General features: G+C 34.0%; 1 protein-coding gene across 1 annotated transcript; it reads right to left on the bottom strand.

Moving 5' to 3' along the window:
• Positions 1 to 417: 417 nt before the first annotated feature.
• Positions 418 to 14007, bottom strand: LOC110783412 (sulfate transporter 3.1). The gene is made up of 12 exons (XM_021987758.2): positions 13455 to 14007; positions 11837 to 12044; positions 7929 to 8100; positions 7590 to 7655; positions 7053 to 7166; positions 5140 to 5256; positions 3822 to 3948; positions 2869 to 3155; positions 1879 to 2069; positions 1712 to 1797; positions 1043 to 1119; positions 418 to 937 (listed from the first exon to the last, which is right to left on the bottom strand). Exons 1-12 carry the CDS (start codon positions 13810 to 13812, stop codon positions 752 to 754), a joined length of 1989 nt encoding a protein of 662 aa, XP_021843450.1. The 5' UTR covers positions 13813 to 14007; the 3' UTR covers positions 418 to 751.
• Positions 14008 to 14463: the final 456 nt, after the last annotated feature.

The following is a 14463-nucleotide window of genomic DNA, read 5'->3' as shown; positions in this document are numbered from 1 at the left end:
GTTTTTGTCTTTTTGAGGCACATTTATTATTTACACACATTTAATCCCTAATTTCTCTCTCCCTAAGAGCCACCTAACATGTACTTTATCTTAAAAGTACAAATAATTTATTGTTTTATTACAAACTTTTAGGAAATACGTTGTAATGGTTATACCACTTTTACGCACTGGAACCAATTAGTTATGCACTTTAACTAATTAGTTAACCACTGAAATCAATTAGTTAAGTCTGAAATTCAATTAGTTAAGCAACAGAACCTATTAGTTATGCAACCGAACAAATTAGTTAAGCACCGAACCAATTAGTTAAACAATAAAACTGATTAGTTAAGCAATGAAATCAATTAGTTAAGATTTTATGAGTTTTAGCTAATAATAAATTTGTATATGAAAATCAAATTGATACATTAGGAGAAGTGGAAAAAACTTTTCATGATTCATAAAGTACACACTTGCATCATTTGATGTGCTACAAAATAGTAGTAATTTTACATCTTGATGATTAATAATTGGAAGGCATAAAAAGCTGCCAATGAAGAATCACATTACAACTTTTCTTTACCCACTTGAGTCTTGAGGTGATCGGATAATCCGACCTGACCGATTACAAACTCATAATCCAAAAACAATACAACTCTTTTCTTAATTCATTTAATTAAGTATGAAGCAAATACTTACTTCCCCCACCTATCTAATTGCTCATAATTAACTTCTTGTAATAAAGCACAAAAACAAAATTAATTAGTACAGGTCAAACATTGTTACTCCATGTCTCTGATTCAGCCGTTGACTTTGACTTGTAAGTATGAAGCATGTACCTACATGCTCCAACTGCCTCCCCAACGGTCAAATGTATCCATTCTTGCCCTAATTTTTCTATAAAGTTTGCTCTGTCTAATTTCTTCATCACTTCTCCTCCAGGGCTTGCTAATACAAGCTGAAATTGACACACAATTTGGTAAGAAAATGTAAATTTATACGTAGTACGAAGTATGTAGTATCGATCTATTTTGATGAACATTTGTGAAACTAAATTTATTACCTGAAGTTTTCTTCTGTCGATGACCTTGTGAACTTCTTCAAACATGCTGATCCCACTTGTATCAATGCATGTAACAGCTGCAATGCCAAAAAAATAATATAATCTTTTAGTTTCTCTCCAAAGTTTAAACTCGTCTTACCAAAATACTTCGTAACATTCACTATGTAACGCAGTAATTGTCTAGACTCACCACGTCGTAAGATCTTTGTAACGGTTAGACCTGAAAAAGACGGGGCAGGTTGGGTTCCGGTCGAGTCGGGTAAAAAAATCAACCCATTGTGTCGAGTCGGGCCTAAGTTCAGACTGATTTTATGCCTAAACCCCGCCATTTTGGGCTATATCACTTATATAACCAAAAGTGCAGTTTACAGTAGCCCAAAACCGCCTTTTAAAAAAAAAAAATCAAACTGGGTCTGAAAACAGGCCTTAAAATCTGCTCAAAACCCGCTATTTAGTGGGTCATGTTGGGCCAATGTGACGGGCTCAAGATGACCAGGTCTAGTAATTGTGGGATTCGAACTTGTAACCATTGGTGTCACCTAACGTTGGTTAGTGCCATTTCACTTCTTGTATATGGACTATGTAGTAAAAGTTTATAGCCAAATCATACATAAAAATCATACAACAACAAGTCACCATTCATATGGACATGGTAAAACACAAACATACCTCTCATATCCAAGATTACATAATGTAAACTATTCTCTCCAGATGACTTTAACCTCTCTTCCTCCTCATCAACCCACCTCACAATCCTGAGATCAAACAAGATAAAATCCATATATTAAGTTGTATACCACATGAAAGAACTTCAATTTTGAACATATATATGTTACCTTTCTCTTAGGTAAGTGGCATTGGCAAAATATATAGGAGCACCAATTTCAAGTATGAGAATTCCAGGCACAGTTTGAGCTTCAGGGTATTGCTCAACACTCCTAAAGCAAATTGAATTCGGCACATTACCAAGAACTACCGTCTTTGGTCTAGCCACATACAACAATACCCTCAACACTGATAATGTAACCTGCATTAATTTTTCGAACAACATCAGTACGTTATCTATATGCTTAGGCTCTGTTCTATTCACCTTATTCTTACTGCTTATTAGATCAAACTAGAAAATTTCATACCAGACTAAAGATGGATGTGTGTCGGGCCGGCCCGATGCCAGGCCCGGCCCGGTACGGGCACAAAAAACACGGTCCAGGACGAGCATGAAGCCGTAAGCCTTGTATCGGGCCTGAGCCGTAATTTTTTTGGGAAAAAAGCACGACAAGGCACACTAAATTTAAGCTTTGGCCCGACGGCCCGACCCGAAAGTCCGTGGGTCTGGGTCCTATTTTGGAATTTCCAGAACAGCACGTTGTGGCCCGACACGTTTAAGCCAATAACCACGGGCTAAGACCAAAACCCGACCCATGACCATCTTTAGACCACAATAGACCAGAAAAAGCAAAAAGTACTCAAGTACCGGACCAGGTGAAGTGAAGAGAACAAGTTGAACATATTTACCGCGATTATTAAACACGACATAACAAAAGACGCTAAATTTAGTAAAATTAGGATTAGGCACGACGGCCCGGCCCGGCAGCTCATGGGCCAAGAATGGGCCTGATATATTTTGAACTTTCCGACCCGGCCCGGCTCGATACGGAGTGGAGCTCGGGGTGGGCCGACCCGTGTAGGCCCACGACTATGGCTCGGCCCGGAGCCTGATCCGTCTCACGGACATCTTAAGAACAAACCAAACCAGAAAAACCAAAAAACATTAAAATACCAAACCAGGTGAAGTGAAAAGCACATTATTGAATTAACATACTTACCGCGATCATTAAGCCAACTTCAACACTACCAAAAACCACACCAATGTAAGCACTTATACAAACAACGAAATCAAACTTATCCGTCTTCCATAGATGGATCGCGGCCTCATAATCTATAAGGCCGAGCATAGCAGACATGATAATTGATGATAGAACAACAAGAGGTGTGTAGAAGAACAATGGTGTCAGGAATAACAATGTGATCATCACTGCAATTGACATTACTATGTTTGAAAACGCTGTTTTGCACCCTGCATTGTAATTCACAGCTGACCTCGAAAATGGACCTACCAATTAATAACAGATTAATTATACATGAGAAAATTGTGATTAGTAAAATGAGAAAGTTATTTGAGATGTATTTTAGTAGATTATTAGGCAAATTTGCTAAAACGAACCTTTTATAACTCAAATTTTGCAAGAAAGGATCTTAATATACTCTTTTTTGTGAAATCACACCTTAATGTATTTTTTTTTGTGAGAAAGGACCTAGGGAAGTTTCCGACATTGACTGGGCTTTTACGCCATTGACTTGCGCGTGAGCAACACATGTGGCTTAACTTGGCTAAAGACACTGATTTTCCCGAGTCTTGAATTTTCAAACTTGATTTTATTTCGATTTTTTTTTTCAACTTTAAGTTTTAAAACTTAGAATTTTGAAGGAAAATCGGGTGTGGTTAATAAAATAAAGCCACACGTGCAAGTCAATTGCCGGAAAAGCCTAGTCCATGCTAGAAACTTACTTTTGGTTGTCTTTCGCAAAAAAGAATTACATTAAGGTGTGATTGTACCAAAATAAATTATATAAGGTCCTTTTTCGCAAAAAAAAATTACATTAAGATGTGATTTCACAAAAGAAATTATATAAGGTCCTATCTCGCAAAATTTGGATTATAAAATGTCATTTTTAGCAATTTTGGCTAATTATTGTTTAAGTTAATTAATGTATATACCTGAGGTAAGATAACAAGAGGTGCAGGATCCAATTATGTTCATTACCCCAAAGGCAACCATTTCTTTGTTACCGTCAATGTTGTAGTTCTTGAACATTGCAAAACTTCTAGCTACGGCAATCCCTTCCTGCATTAGATCATATCAAAGTAATTAAGGGCTCCTTTAGTATCACTGTTTTCAATTTTTAGTTTTGTGATTTTGAAAGTCATATTTATACTACCTGTTTGACATTTTTCACGGTAATTAAGAAACTTAAAAGATAACATGATGAACTATTAGTGTTATTGTACTTTAGAAGATAAGTACACATTTTATTTTATTTTTTAAACAAAAGGACAAAAAACAAAAAATTATGGGACTACATTTTCATGATAGAAACATTATTGATAGGACCACACTATTTTCTAGGTACAAACATTAAATGTTAGACCACATTTTGAGACACCGAAAATGGAAAACAGACAAAACATTTTGGGACACCCAAAATGGATAACATACACTATATTTTGTAATCATGTTGATTTTGAAAACTGACAACAAAAAATTGAAAACTACTTTTTGTGGTTTTCGTATTTTGGTTTTTAGTTTTGTAAAAAACTGAAAACTCAAAACAAAAAACGATACCGGACGAAAGCTTTAATTAGTCTTTTTTTTTTTGACGCAACGAAGGATATATTATATTAAGCTAAAGCATGAGATAGCAATCCAAACTTTACAAAAGGTACGAGCAAGACCCCAAAAACTTGCAGCTCGTACAGAGTAAACCAAAAGCTACTATAACATCTATTCCCTACCCAAAAAACTGATCCCCCCCTAATTACACTAAGCCCAATATTATATTTCATCTAGAAGAGGAAAGCTTTAATTAGTCGATTTATATATCTATTGTACTTAAGTTATGTTGACGTGCTGCAACAGTTGTGTAGGAAATCTTAAGGTCCAGGGTAAAGATGGCTGAAAGCACGGCTGGCATGGACACAAAGTCATGGACCGTGGGATAAGCCTGACATGCATTTTTTTAGAAAAAGTATGACAAGGCATGACACAGCCCGACCCATCTCAATAAAGCACACTACATTTAGTGAAATTGGGTTTGACACGATGAACTAGACCGATATAAGGACACGTGAGCCTGGGCCACGTTTTGACTTGTTTGGCCCAGCCCATTCCAATTGGTCTTTGGCATGGGTCGGCCCGAAGTCAAGCCTGGTCCGGCTCACGAACATCTTTACTCTTTAGTACACCAGAGGTTGTACGAACATCTTTATCTAAAGGGTTGTACGAAGTTTAAGATAAAAGACTTAATTAGTGACTTACAGCCATAGCAATGACTCCCGTAACAAGGCCAGTTTTGAGAGCCACTGGAAAGTAAGGAGAGTTGAATACAAAGTCTCCAAAGGAAGGTGGATTAATGCCCTTCTTCAAAGAACCAATCTGCATATTCATCAAGTATTAAATAAATTGATTAGTGAAAAGTTCATTGTTAAGTACTCCTTAATTTGTTATAGTTTTATATAGGAGTAGCTTTTTTTTATAATCTCCACTAAATAGTTCATTCATATGAATACATAAAAGTGTAACCAGTATTTTAAAACGGTTAAAAGTAGAAAAGTGTAACCATTATTCCGCATTTCTAAACATAATGGAAGTCTTTGAGGGTCCTTGTGGATGTGGCAGAGCAAAATATTCAAAACCAGAGCTGATATCAGATATAAATACTTCCTCCGTTTCGGAAATATCGCACCATGGTTGATTTTTACTCTTCTAACCATTACTTTGACTCTTAATATCTCAAACCGTGTGCAAGTAAAAATTATTAAAAATTAATGATTAGAAAATAAACATCGATACGAATATAACATGACCCCACATGACTAAAATTTTCTTACGTACGAATCACAAAAAATAGCCAAAGTCGCAGTAGTGTGAATAGTGTAAAAAATAAATTGTGCGATATTTTCAAAACAGAAGAAGTATTAATTTTAGCATTATTGGTTATCAAATACCCAATCCGATAATGCGATCGGTTTGGGTATCAAACCCATGCTCACCCTAGTTGTGGACTTGTGGAGTTGTGGGGGTGTGTCCCTTATATTTTGTGTATAATTGAATTGGATAAAAAAGGAAGATTCTATTAAATGAGTGATTCTACATTTAAAGGAATCATATTACCATAATTATGAAAGTATGGGCCAGCCCAAAGACTTCATCATGGCAAACAGTCTTTTTCCGTTAGGGCCCAATTAGAAGACTCTTTGAAGAAATATGAGTGGTGGGCCCAACCTTATAATACGTCAAGATTTAAAAGCAATAGTGGTGTGGATTCAGTGGGCACAACCCAATATTCTTCTGATGATACGTCATACTTATAACATGGAACTCATTATTTATGTTGTGGTCCAAGGATGGTTGCACTATTTGTGGATGCATTTTCTGCATATCCATTTCTTACAACAATTGTTTTTTTATGATTTTTCAAAGGTCAAACATGGTAGTAACTAGATTATTTTGATCATTTTTTTACGAAATATTTAACTGAATATCTCCCAAACTACTGCATAGTTATAACATTTTTAACATACTCGTTTAAATTTCAGTTAATATGCATATTTAAAACGCTAACATGGGTGATATATTTTCCATTTTTAATATAGCGATTTGATTAAAATATTAGTAATTTACTATAATTTTTTATTACCTCGTATCTATTATGGCCATAATTTATAAACTAAATTTTGTTTCCATACATAAATAGTTTATTAAAAAAGGTAGAGAATAAAAATAAAATCAAACAGATAAACTTTTTTTTTTGGAAAAGTGGTTTTGGGGGGGGGGGGGGGGGGGGAATCGCACCAGGAATTGACATGTGTCATTCCTGGTATCTTTTTTAGTATATAGTAATAAATAGATATTTACAATATAAAGCTTTGCCCGCAAGGTTATTTGTCACGTGACACTTTTCTTTATTCTATGAATTAATTAAATAATACAGAGTACTCCATAACATATTACAGAGTACGTATTATACTTCCTCCATTTTAAATAATTGCAGCATTTGAGTTTTGACTCTTATATAATCATTATTTGTGATTCGGTGAAAATAATTTATTGGCAAGCGTGAAATTTCAAATAGTGCAATATTATAAATGAAAAAAAGTATATAAATCGTAGAAATATTTGGAGTAACTTTGAGTAAGGGTAAAGACTAAAGATCCCTTGTTGTAACTTACCACTTGAACACCATGCTTTTCAGCATGTGTGAGATAAACTAGGACACTTCCCAAAGTGATTGAAATCAAAGGAGACATGACTGATATCCAAAAGAACATTGGCTTTCTCTTGCTCTACATTAGAAAAAAAAACACACACACACAAATAATTAGTACAGAGGATAAATAAAGTAACTTAATACGATGTATTTTAGCATACGCGAACGTCGAATAACGAGAGTATGCACTTGTATTCCTATTGTCACTACAAGAAATTGTACTATTAACGACGGGAAATCCCGTCGGCGAAAGGCCAATAATCGTTGATTAACGACGGGATTTCTTGTCGCGAACCCATCATAAAAGGGGGCCGTCGTAAATAGAAACCCGTCGTAAACCCGTCGTAAAAGACATTTACGACGGTTATTCCCGTCATTGTTTGGTTGTTAGCCCCGTCGCAAAAGGCTTTCACGACGGGATTTTTAACCCGTCGTAATTAGGTTGTCGTTAAAGATACAAATTCTTGTAGATGTGCAATCCAGTATAAGTAAAACTTACAAAGTATTTGGTGAGGAGGAGGAAAAAGAGGAAACCGCATCCTAATACTGCACTTTCCCATCTCCACTGAAAGAAGAACAAAAACATCAATTAAAAACAATAATAATTTTGATTAAATCTACAATAATAGAGTAATTACTCAATCATTTCAATAATTATCATAAAATAAAAGAACAAATAAGGCATGCATGCACGTGTACATGTGACAGTGTGAGATATATAGTACTAATTACATAAATTTTGCAATTATGTTCTTAATTAAGTAATAATATTCTCCACTAATGAAGCTAGATTTAATTAGAGAATAATTAAGAAGTGATGAATTAAATGAATATGAACCTGGTGTTCTTGGGAAAAGACAGAGTGCATAACATCAATGAGATCTGTGGATTGAGTGAAATGAGTGAGACCAAGTATTCCTTTTAGCTGTTGCAAGCACACCACTGTTGCTGCTCCTCCCATGAACCCCACTATTGTTGCATGTGATAAGAAATCCACTATGAACCCTAACCTGCATTATTACTATCCATCATTAAATATAATCCAATTTTGTCACTAATCTCATAATTAACTTAATTAATCACAATCATTATTTACATACCATCAACTATTAAAACTTAATTATTACTAGTAAATATAAGTACTCCCTCAGTTCTTGAATATTAGTCCTATTTGGAATTTTGATACTATTTACAATTCAAGAGAATCTTCTAATTTCTTTCCAATACGTAATTCAAAACATATTCATGTGAGATCGTTTTGTTCGTCTCAATGTGTAGTTTAACAATTTCAAATTTTTATATTTTTTTAACATACGTATTTAGAGATATTTACATTTAAATATCGAGTTAAAACGGGTTGAAAAGTCAAAAGGAGGCTAATATTTAAGAACGGACGAAGTATATTTTTTTGTAATATTGTTAAACAATTAAAAACGTTCATGAACAAGTCTATGAAGCACTTGAAATTAAACTCCTCTTATGTACTAGGAATATGTCACGAGCATCATTCATCAATCACTACTTACAAAGGATCGAAGCATATACAGAAGGTACAACAACAGAAAATGCATATTATACGTATTAATTTAGAAATGCAAGACAAAATTAGAAGTCGGTTGGTGTGATTAGTACTCCTTCATTTGCGAATAAATGCATCATTTGTAATTTTGTTTTGACAACATTACTTGTACTTTTACACTATTCACCTGTTAATTAACTTTGACTTAATTTTTTACTAACATACATAAAAACTATACTTCGTGTGTTATCCTATAATATATTGTTGGACTAGTCACGATGTATATTTTCATAATTTTAACCTTTTATAACTTTTACTAATAGATATACTATAATAATTTGTATCTTTAATGACAACCTAATAACGACGGGTCAAAAATCCCGTCTCAAAAGTCTTTTGCGACGGGACTAACAACCAACAAAGACGGGAACAAACGTCGCAAATGTCTTTTACGACGGGTTAACGACAGAATTTTCCATTTATGACGGCCCCCTTTTATGACGGGTCGCGACATAAATTCTGTCATTAATCAACGATTATTGGCCTTTAGCGACGGAATTTCCCGTCGTTAATGGTATAATTCCTTGTAGTAATAATCACTACATAGAATATTAGTGGTCAAAGTTATATATGTTGTGTATTGGCAAGTGCATTTGCCATTAACCTAATACCTTTATTCAGAAACTGACAGAGTATTCGATTTAATTTTACTTCAAAACATTATATACACGACCCTATTGAAACAGAACCTAGCTAAAACAGAGTTGAAAGGTGAGATTATAATAACACAATATAATTACACAAGAGTACTACATAAAAGATACTTGTAAGAAAGATGGAAAAAGTGAAAGAAATTCCAAGAAGAAAGTCACAAGAAGTACTATCTCCCTCTGAAAATATTTTGGCAATGCAATACGTGACTAACATATTTGTTGGTAGAATTCAAAGTACTCAATAATCAAAATATATTCCTTGTGTAAAATGAACCAAATATTGGAAATTGTATCATACTCCCTCTGTCCCTTAATACTCGCACCGTTTTGACTTTTTGCACTATTCACATAATTCACTTTGACCCTATTTTATTTCTAGAATATAAAAAAATGTTAGTATATAATATAGTGTTGGCTTCATCTTAATATATATTTTCAAAATATTAAAATTTTTATAAGTTTTTATAATATGTAGTTAAAGATATTGGTGGTCAAAGTTGTGCATCGGCATGCGTGTCCAGTCAAAACTGTGCGAGTATTAGGGGACGGAGGGAGTATAGAATTATAGATAGATGGCCTACTACGACGTACACTTCGATAAGGTGAATGAAACGTATCCGTACCACACTACCACCCATACTTCCAATTTCCAAACCATGGTCGATGTTACTGCCTTTTGCCCACTATTTTTTGACCAATCTCACTCTATATTTATCAAAAGGAACATACATTTGTAATATATACTCCCAATATCAACTTCAATCTATCTAGATGTCGACACTTCCTAATGTTGGATGTCGTTTTGTTTTCAATCTTTTTATAATTTCTCGTAAATAATTAAGGCTACGTTCTCTTCACCTGCTCAACTGCTCTAGTCTAATTTTTCTACTCCGTAGTTTTTAGTCTGGTTTGATTTGATTTTTCTTGATTTGGTTTGGTCTGGTCTGAGATTTTCTGATCTTGTTGTTTTCTTTGAGTGGCTTTTTTCTAGTTTAATATGTACTTCCTCCGTCTTTTAATAATCGCAACGTTTGGACTTTTGTCACTATTCATACAATCTACTTTGACTATTCTTAGTGTTTTTTGTATAAGATAAAACATAGTCATGTGGGATCTTGTTAGATTCGTCTCAATGTGTATTTTCAAAATATCAACTTTTTATAATTTTTGCATAAAGAGAATTTAAGATATAAATGATCAAAGTTGTGCATTGGCATGCGTAAAACTAAGAAACGTTGCGAGTATTAAAAGACGGAGGAAGTATTTTTCTTATCTGGTCTAATTTTATGAAAAAAAAGTAATAAACAATACAAATAAGGTGCAAAGAACATAGCCTAAGTTTACTACAGAATAATAGTTTAGTATCTCCGGTAAAAGTAGTCCCAAAATAATTTGTAATTGGTTTCACTAACTTTCACCATTACATATTACTCCGTATACCATTCGTGGTACCTTAATTACTAAGATTGAGTGAAAAACTATTATAAACGGACTTGAATTGAATGAAACTAAAAGTCGTGATATGTTTAGTTACAAGGTGTTAAAAATCTTAGGATAGAGATACTAATATTTGGTGCACGTGATGCGTATGTATATTTCGAAAATCATATTTTATATTTAATTGTAATTGTTGCAACACTCTACACACGTATTTTAATCAAATATTAATTAAAAGTATTATTAATATTTGACGTGGACATCAAAGTGCTCAAGACTTGGCTTATACAATAGAGATCACTAGTGATTCTCGACTGTGTTTAGTACCTACTCGTATCTATAGATGAATAATTTATTAAATAATTTTGACAATAAGTAATACTCCGTAGTTCACATCTATATCGTTAAAGCAGAGTGTTGGTGAATGTGAGGCCTCCAAACACGCAATTCTCAATTCTCATGCACTGACTAAAAATGAAAATGTGTCTTAAGCATCTACAAACATTTTAATTGTGTAACATGGTTTAAAAAGTTATCTATCATCTACCAAGTACCAACCATTTTTACTAGATTTCTAATTGTGTAGAAATCACGTGTATTAGCACGTACACATACTACTCCCTCTGTCCCATAATATAGTGTCCGTTTGACCAAAATTACGGTTATTAAAGTAAAGGATAACATTGATAATAAAAACAATAATTATTTGTACTTTCAAGATAAAGTACATGTTAGTTGCCTTTTATGGAAAGAGAAATTAGAAATTAAATGTGTGTACATAATAAATAAGCCTAAAAAAACAAAAATTAAGCACATGGGGTTGAATAAAAGTCAAAAAGTACAATTTTCAAAGTAAAAATTCCGACTTATTTAGACAATATTGGAATTACAATTAGTGCATGAGGGTATTATGGGTAAAAATTAATGGTTTAAAATAGAAATATGCACATCATTTAGGGACACCATTTTAAGAAAACACACACTATATTATGGGACGGATGGAGGAGTAGTTAATTACTGTAGTAAAAACAAAAAAAATTAGAAAGTAACACAGAAGTACAAAGTTACTGTACGAACCTTAAAAGGCCTAAAGTGGCTTCAAAAATACCAGCAATAAGGGTGGCAGTAAAAGCGAGGTGGAGGAATAACTTTGGATTTTCGTTCGGATCAACGACGGTGCTTAGCATAGATCCGGTCAACAGCGACGCCACCGCCACCGTTCCTACCGCCACATCTTTGGAGGTTCCCATCATGGCATACACCAATGGTGGAACAAAGCTAGAATCTGAATATTTTACACCCAACAATTTCAAAATTAATTAAGGTTTCATAATATCTAAAAAAGGAGTATAAAAACAAATTAAAATTTATGTTTAATGATAATTAAATAAGTAAAATTTGCAAGTTGTTGTTGTTTAGTTTAGTTAGCATGGCTTCAAATTACAAGTACGCAGGGACGGATCTTGAACAACTTCACGAGGTGGTCCGGTAATAAAAAAAATTAAGCAACATACTATGTAATTATACAATTATACACAAATTTTAGGGGGCTTAACAAAAAATACACTATAAATTTTTCCGACCGGGGGTCAGGCCCACCCCACCCCAAACAAAGATCCGCCATTACAAGTACGTACATCTATCGATTATGTTATTCAGTTGCACGTACTTTAGGAGTAAGTCTTCTATCAGACGACCACAATTTATTTGTTATTTAGTTGTATGTTAACTCGCCAATGAAAAAGGATAATCCACAAAAAGTAAAGCAGTAAAACGATTATTATTTTTTTGTTTTGATCTTAATTGTGTATACAATGTTATTTTTAGATGAATCAATGATTAGAATTAGTGAACTTATATAATTAACCAATCAAGTCAAATCTAATAATTTTATAACACACTTAGACACTTAGTTGAGTCAGTTTAGTGCGAAAAGCTAAATAATTAAGCGCTTTACAATATTATTGAACCAACTTTTGGGATCATAATCAAGATATATTACTGCTAAACAACCATGTACTGAGCATTATACTCAATTATATAATATAAAAAAGTGATCATTAGGGCGCTAATTAGGCCCCCTAAAAGTTAACCACTTGATTATTATCTTCCCTTTTTTTACCTCATCTCTCCATTTTGGTGCATGGAGACGTACACTTAGGTCTTACGAAGTACAAAATAACTATCTCAAATTTTAAATGCATATCAATTGTCAAAGAAATATACTTCATTTGTTCTGTTTTAGATGCAACTTTTACTGTTCACTACAAAATTTGTATTGCAGATGAATAGGTAATAAATTACATTTATACCCTCTATTTTTAGATAAAGTTAGGGGAAAGTGTGGGTTATTGAATATGAATAAGGATAATTTGGTAAAATCAAGTGTATAAAACTGTCAAAAAACAGAAAGGTTATAACTTAAAAGAGACGTTCCAAACCAATTGAGGTTGGCATGAGTGGTTAAGGGTTTCTTGCTCCTTAACCAAGGTCTCGGGTTCGAGCCTTGGGAATGGAAAAAATCTCAACTGGGAGGGATGCTGCCCATCGAGGTACCCATGCAAACTCCCGCGGGAGATTAGTCCACTCGCCGAAGGCAGTGAAAACTACTCGTAGTAGAACCAAAAAAAAAAAAAAACGTTCCAAAATAGAAAGATTGCAACTAAAAAAGAACAGAAAAAATAAATTTACTTACAAAGTCCAAGAATGGGTGGCAAGTTAGCAAGCTTAGCATAGCTAATCCCTTGAGGAATAGCAAGGCTAGCAATAGTAATCCCAGCAATAAGGTCCGACTTGAAGAAGTCCAAAGTATATTTCGGGGCCCACTCGAGTATAGGAAAGAAGTATTGCAACCCGAGAACGAACTTCCTTGACCGTGGTTGGTTCTTGAACTGCCTTAACGGGTCGTCGGGGAAGAATGTCTCTTTAAATGAGGTTTGTAGTGACTTGAAGAACGGTTGTGGTGGCGGTACCGCCACCCGACTCTTACACTTCTCGTTGTTCATGTTGTTACTGGGGTACATGTACTGATGATGATCATTCAGTGTACCCATGTATGATACGAGTATTATTTACGAGAAATTAATAATACTGTTGACGAGGTGTTATAAGTATGTTATAGTGTTATATGGTTAAAAATGGAAATGGAAATGGAAATGGAGTGGAGAATAATGTTGGAAATGTAAAGTTGAGAATGGATTTAAGAGGGTTGAGATGAAGTGGAGTGAAGGTGGTGGGAAATAAATGGAGGGTTTGTAGTTTATATAGAGGGGGAGATTTAATGATTTATGTGATTAGCTTTGGTACTTTTCCCGTCGTTGTTTTATTATTCTATGGAAGAAAGTTTACTTTATTAAGATTTGGGTGTAAATAATGCACATGAGATAGTAAAATGGTCTCATGAAGAGAGAGAGAGGGGTAGAGAGAGCAAGCTAAGTGAGAAAACTTACCATTTAAGGGTTTGTGTAATCTCAAAGGGACATCCCAAAAAGGGAAATGGGGCAAACAAAAAAGGACAACAGAGGGAGTTTTACTTTTTCCATCCTTAAAAGATTGTTCCGTTTGACTTTTTACGATCTTTAAGACACAATTTAAACCACAAATATCTCACTAATTCTACATGAGAAAAAATTATTTAAAAAAAATTGATATTTCAAAAACATATATTGAAACGAACCTAACTACATCTCGCGTGACCATATTCT

The sequence above is a fragment of the Spinacia oleracea genome, chromosome 5, assembly GCF_020520425.1.
Source record: "Spinacia oleracea cultivar Varoflay chromosome 5, BTI_SOV_V1, whole genome shotgun sequence".
Lineage (NCBI taxonomy): Eukaryota > Viridiplantae > Streptophyta > Magnoliopsida > Caryophyllales > Amaranthaceae > Spinacia > Spinacia oleracea.
Note: the sequence above shows the minus strand (reverse complement) of the source record. Positions and strands in the feature narration are given on the sequence as shown.

Bases quoted from the DNA above. Each gene is read 5' to 3' on its own strand.
- LOC110783412 (XM_021987758.2), bottom strand. From the start codon at position 13,812: ATGGGTACACTGAATGATCATCATCAGTACATGTACCCCAGTAACAAC. The intron at 8,101-11,836 runs GTTCGTACAGTA...GTAATAATGCAG, and splicing joins GCCACTTTAGGCCTTTTAAG to GTTAGGGTTCATAGTGGATT. The intron at 2,070-2,868 runs GTAAGTATGTTA...AAATTAATGCAG, and splicing joins AAGTTGGCTTAATGATCGCG to GTTACATTATCAGTGTTGAG.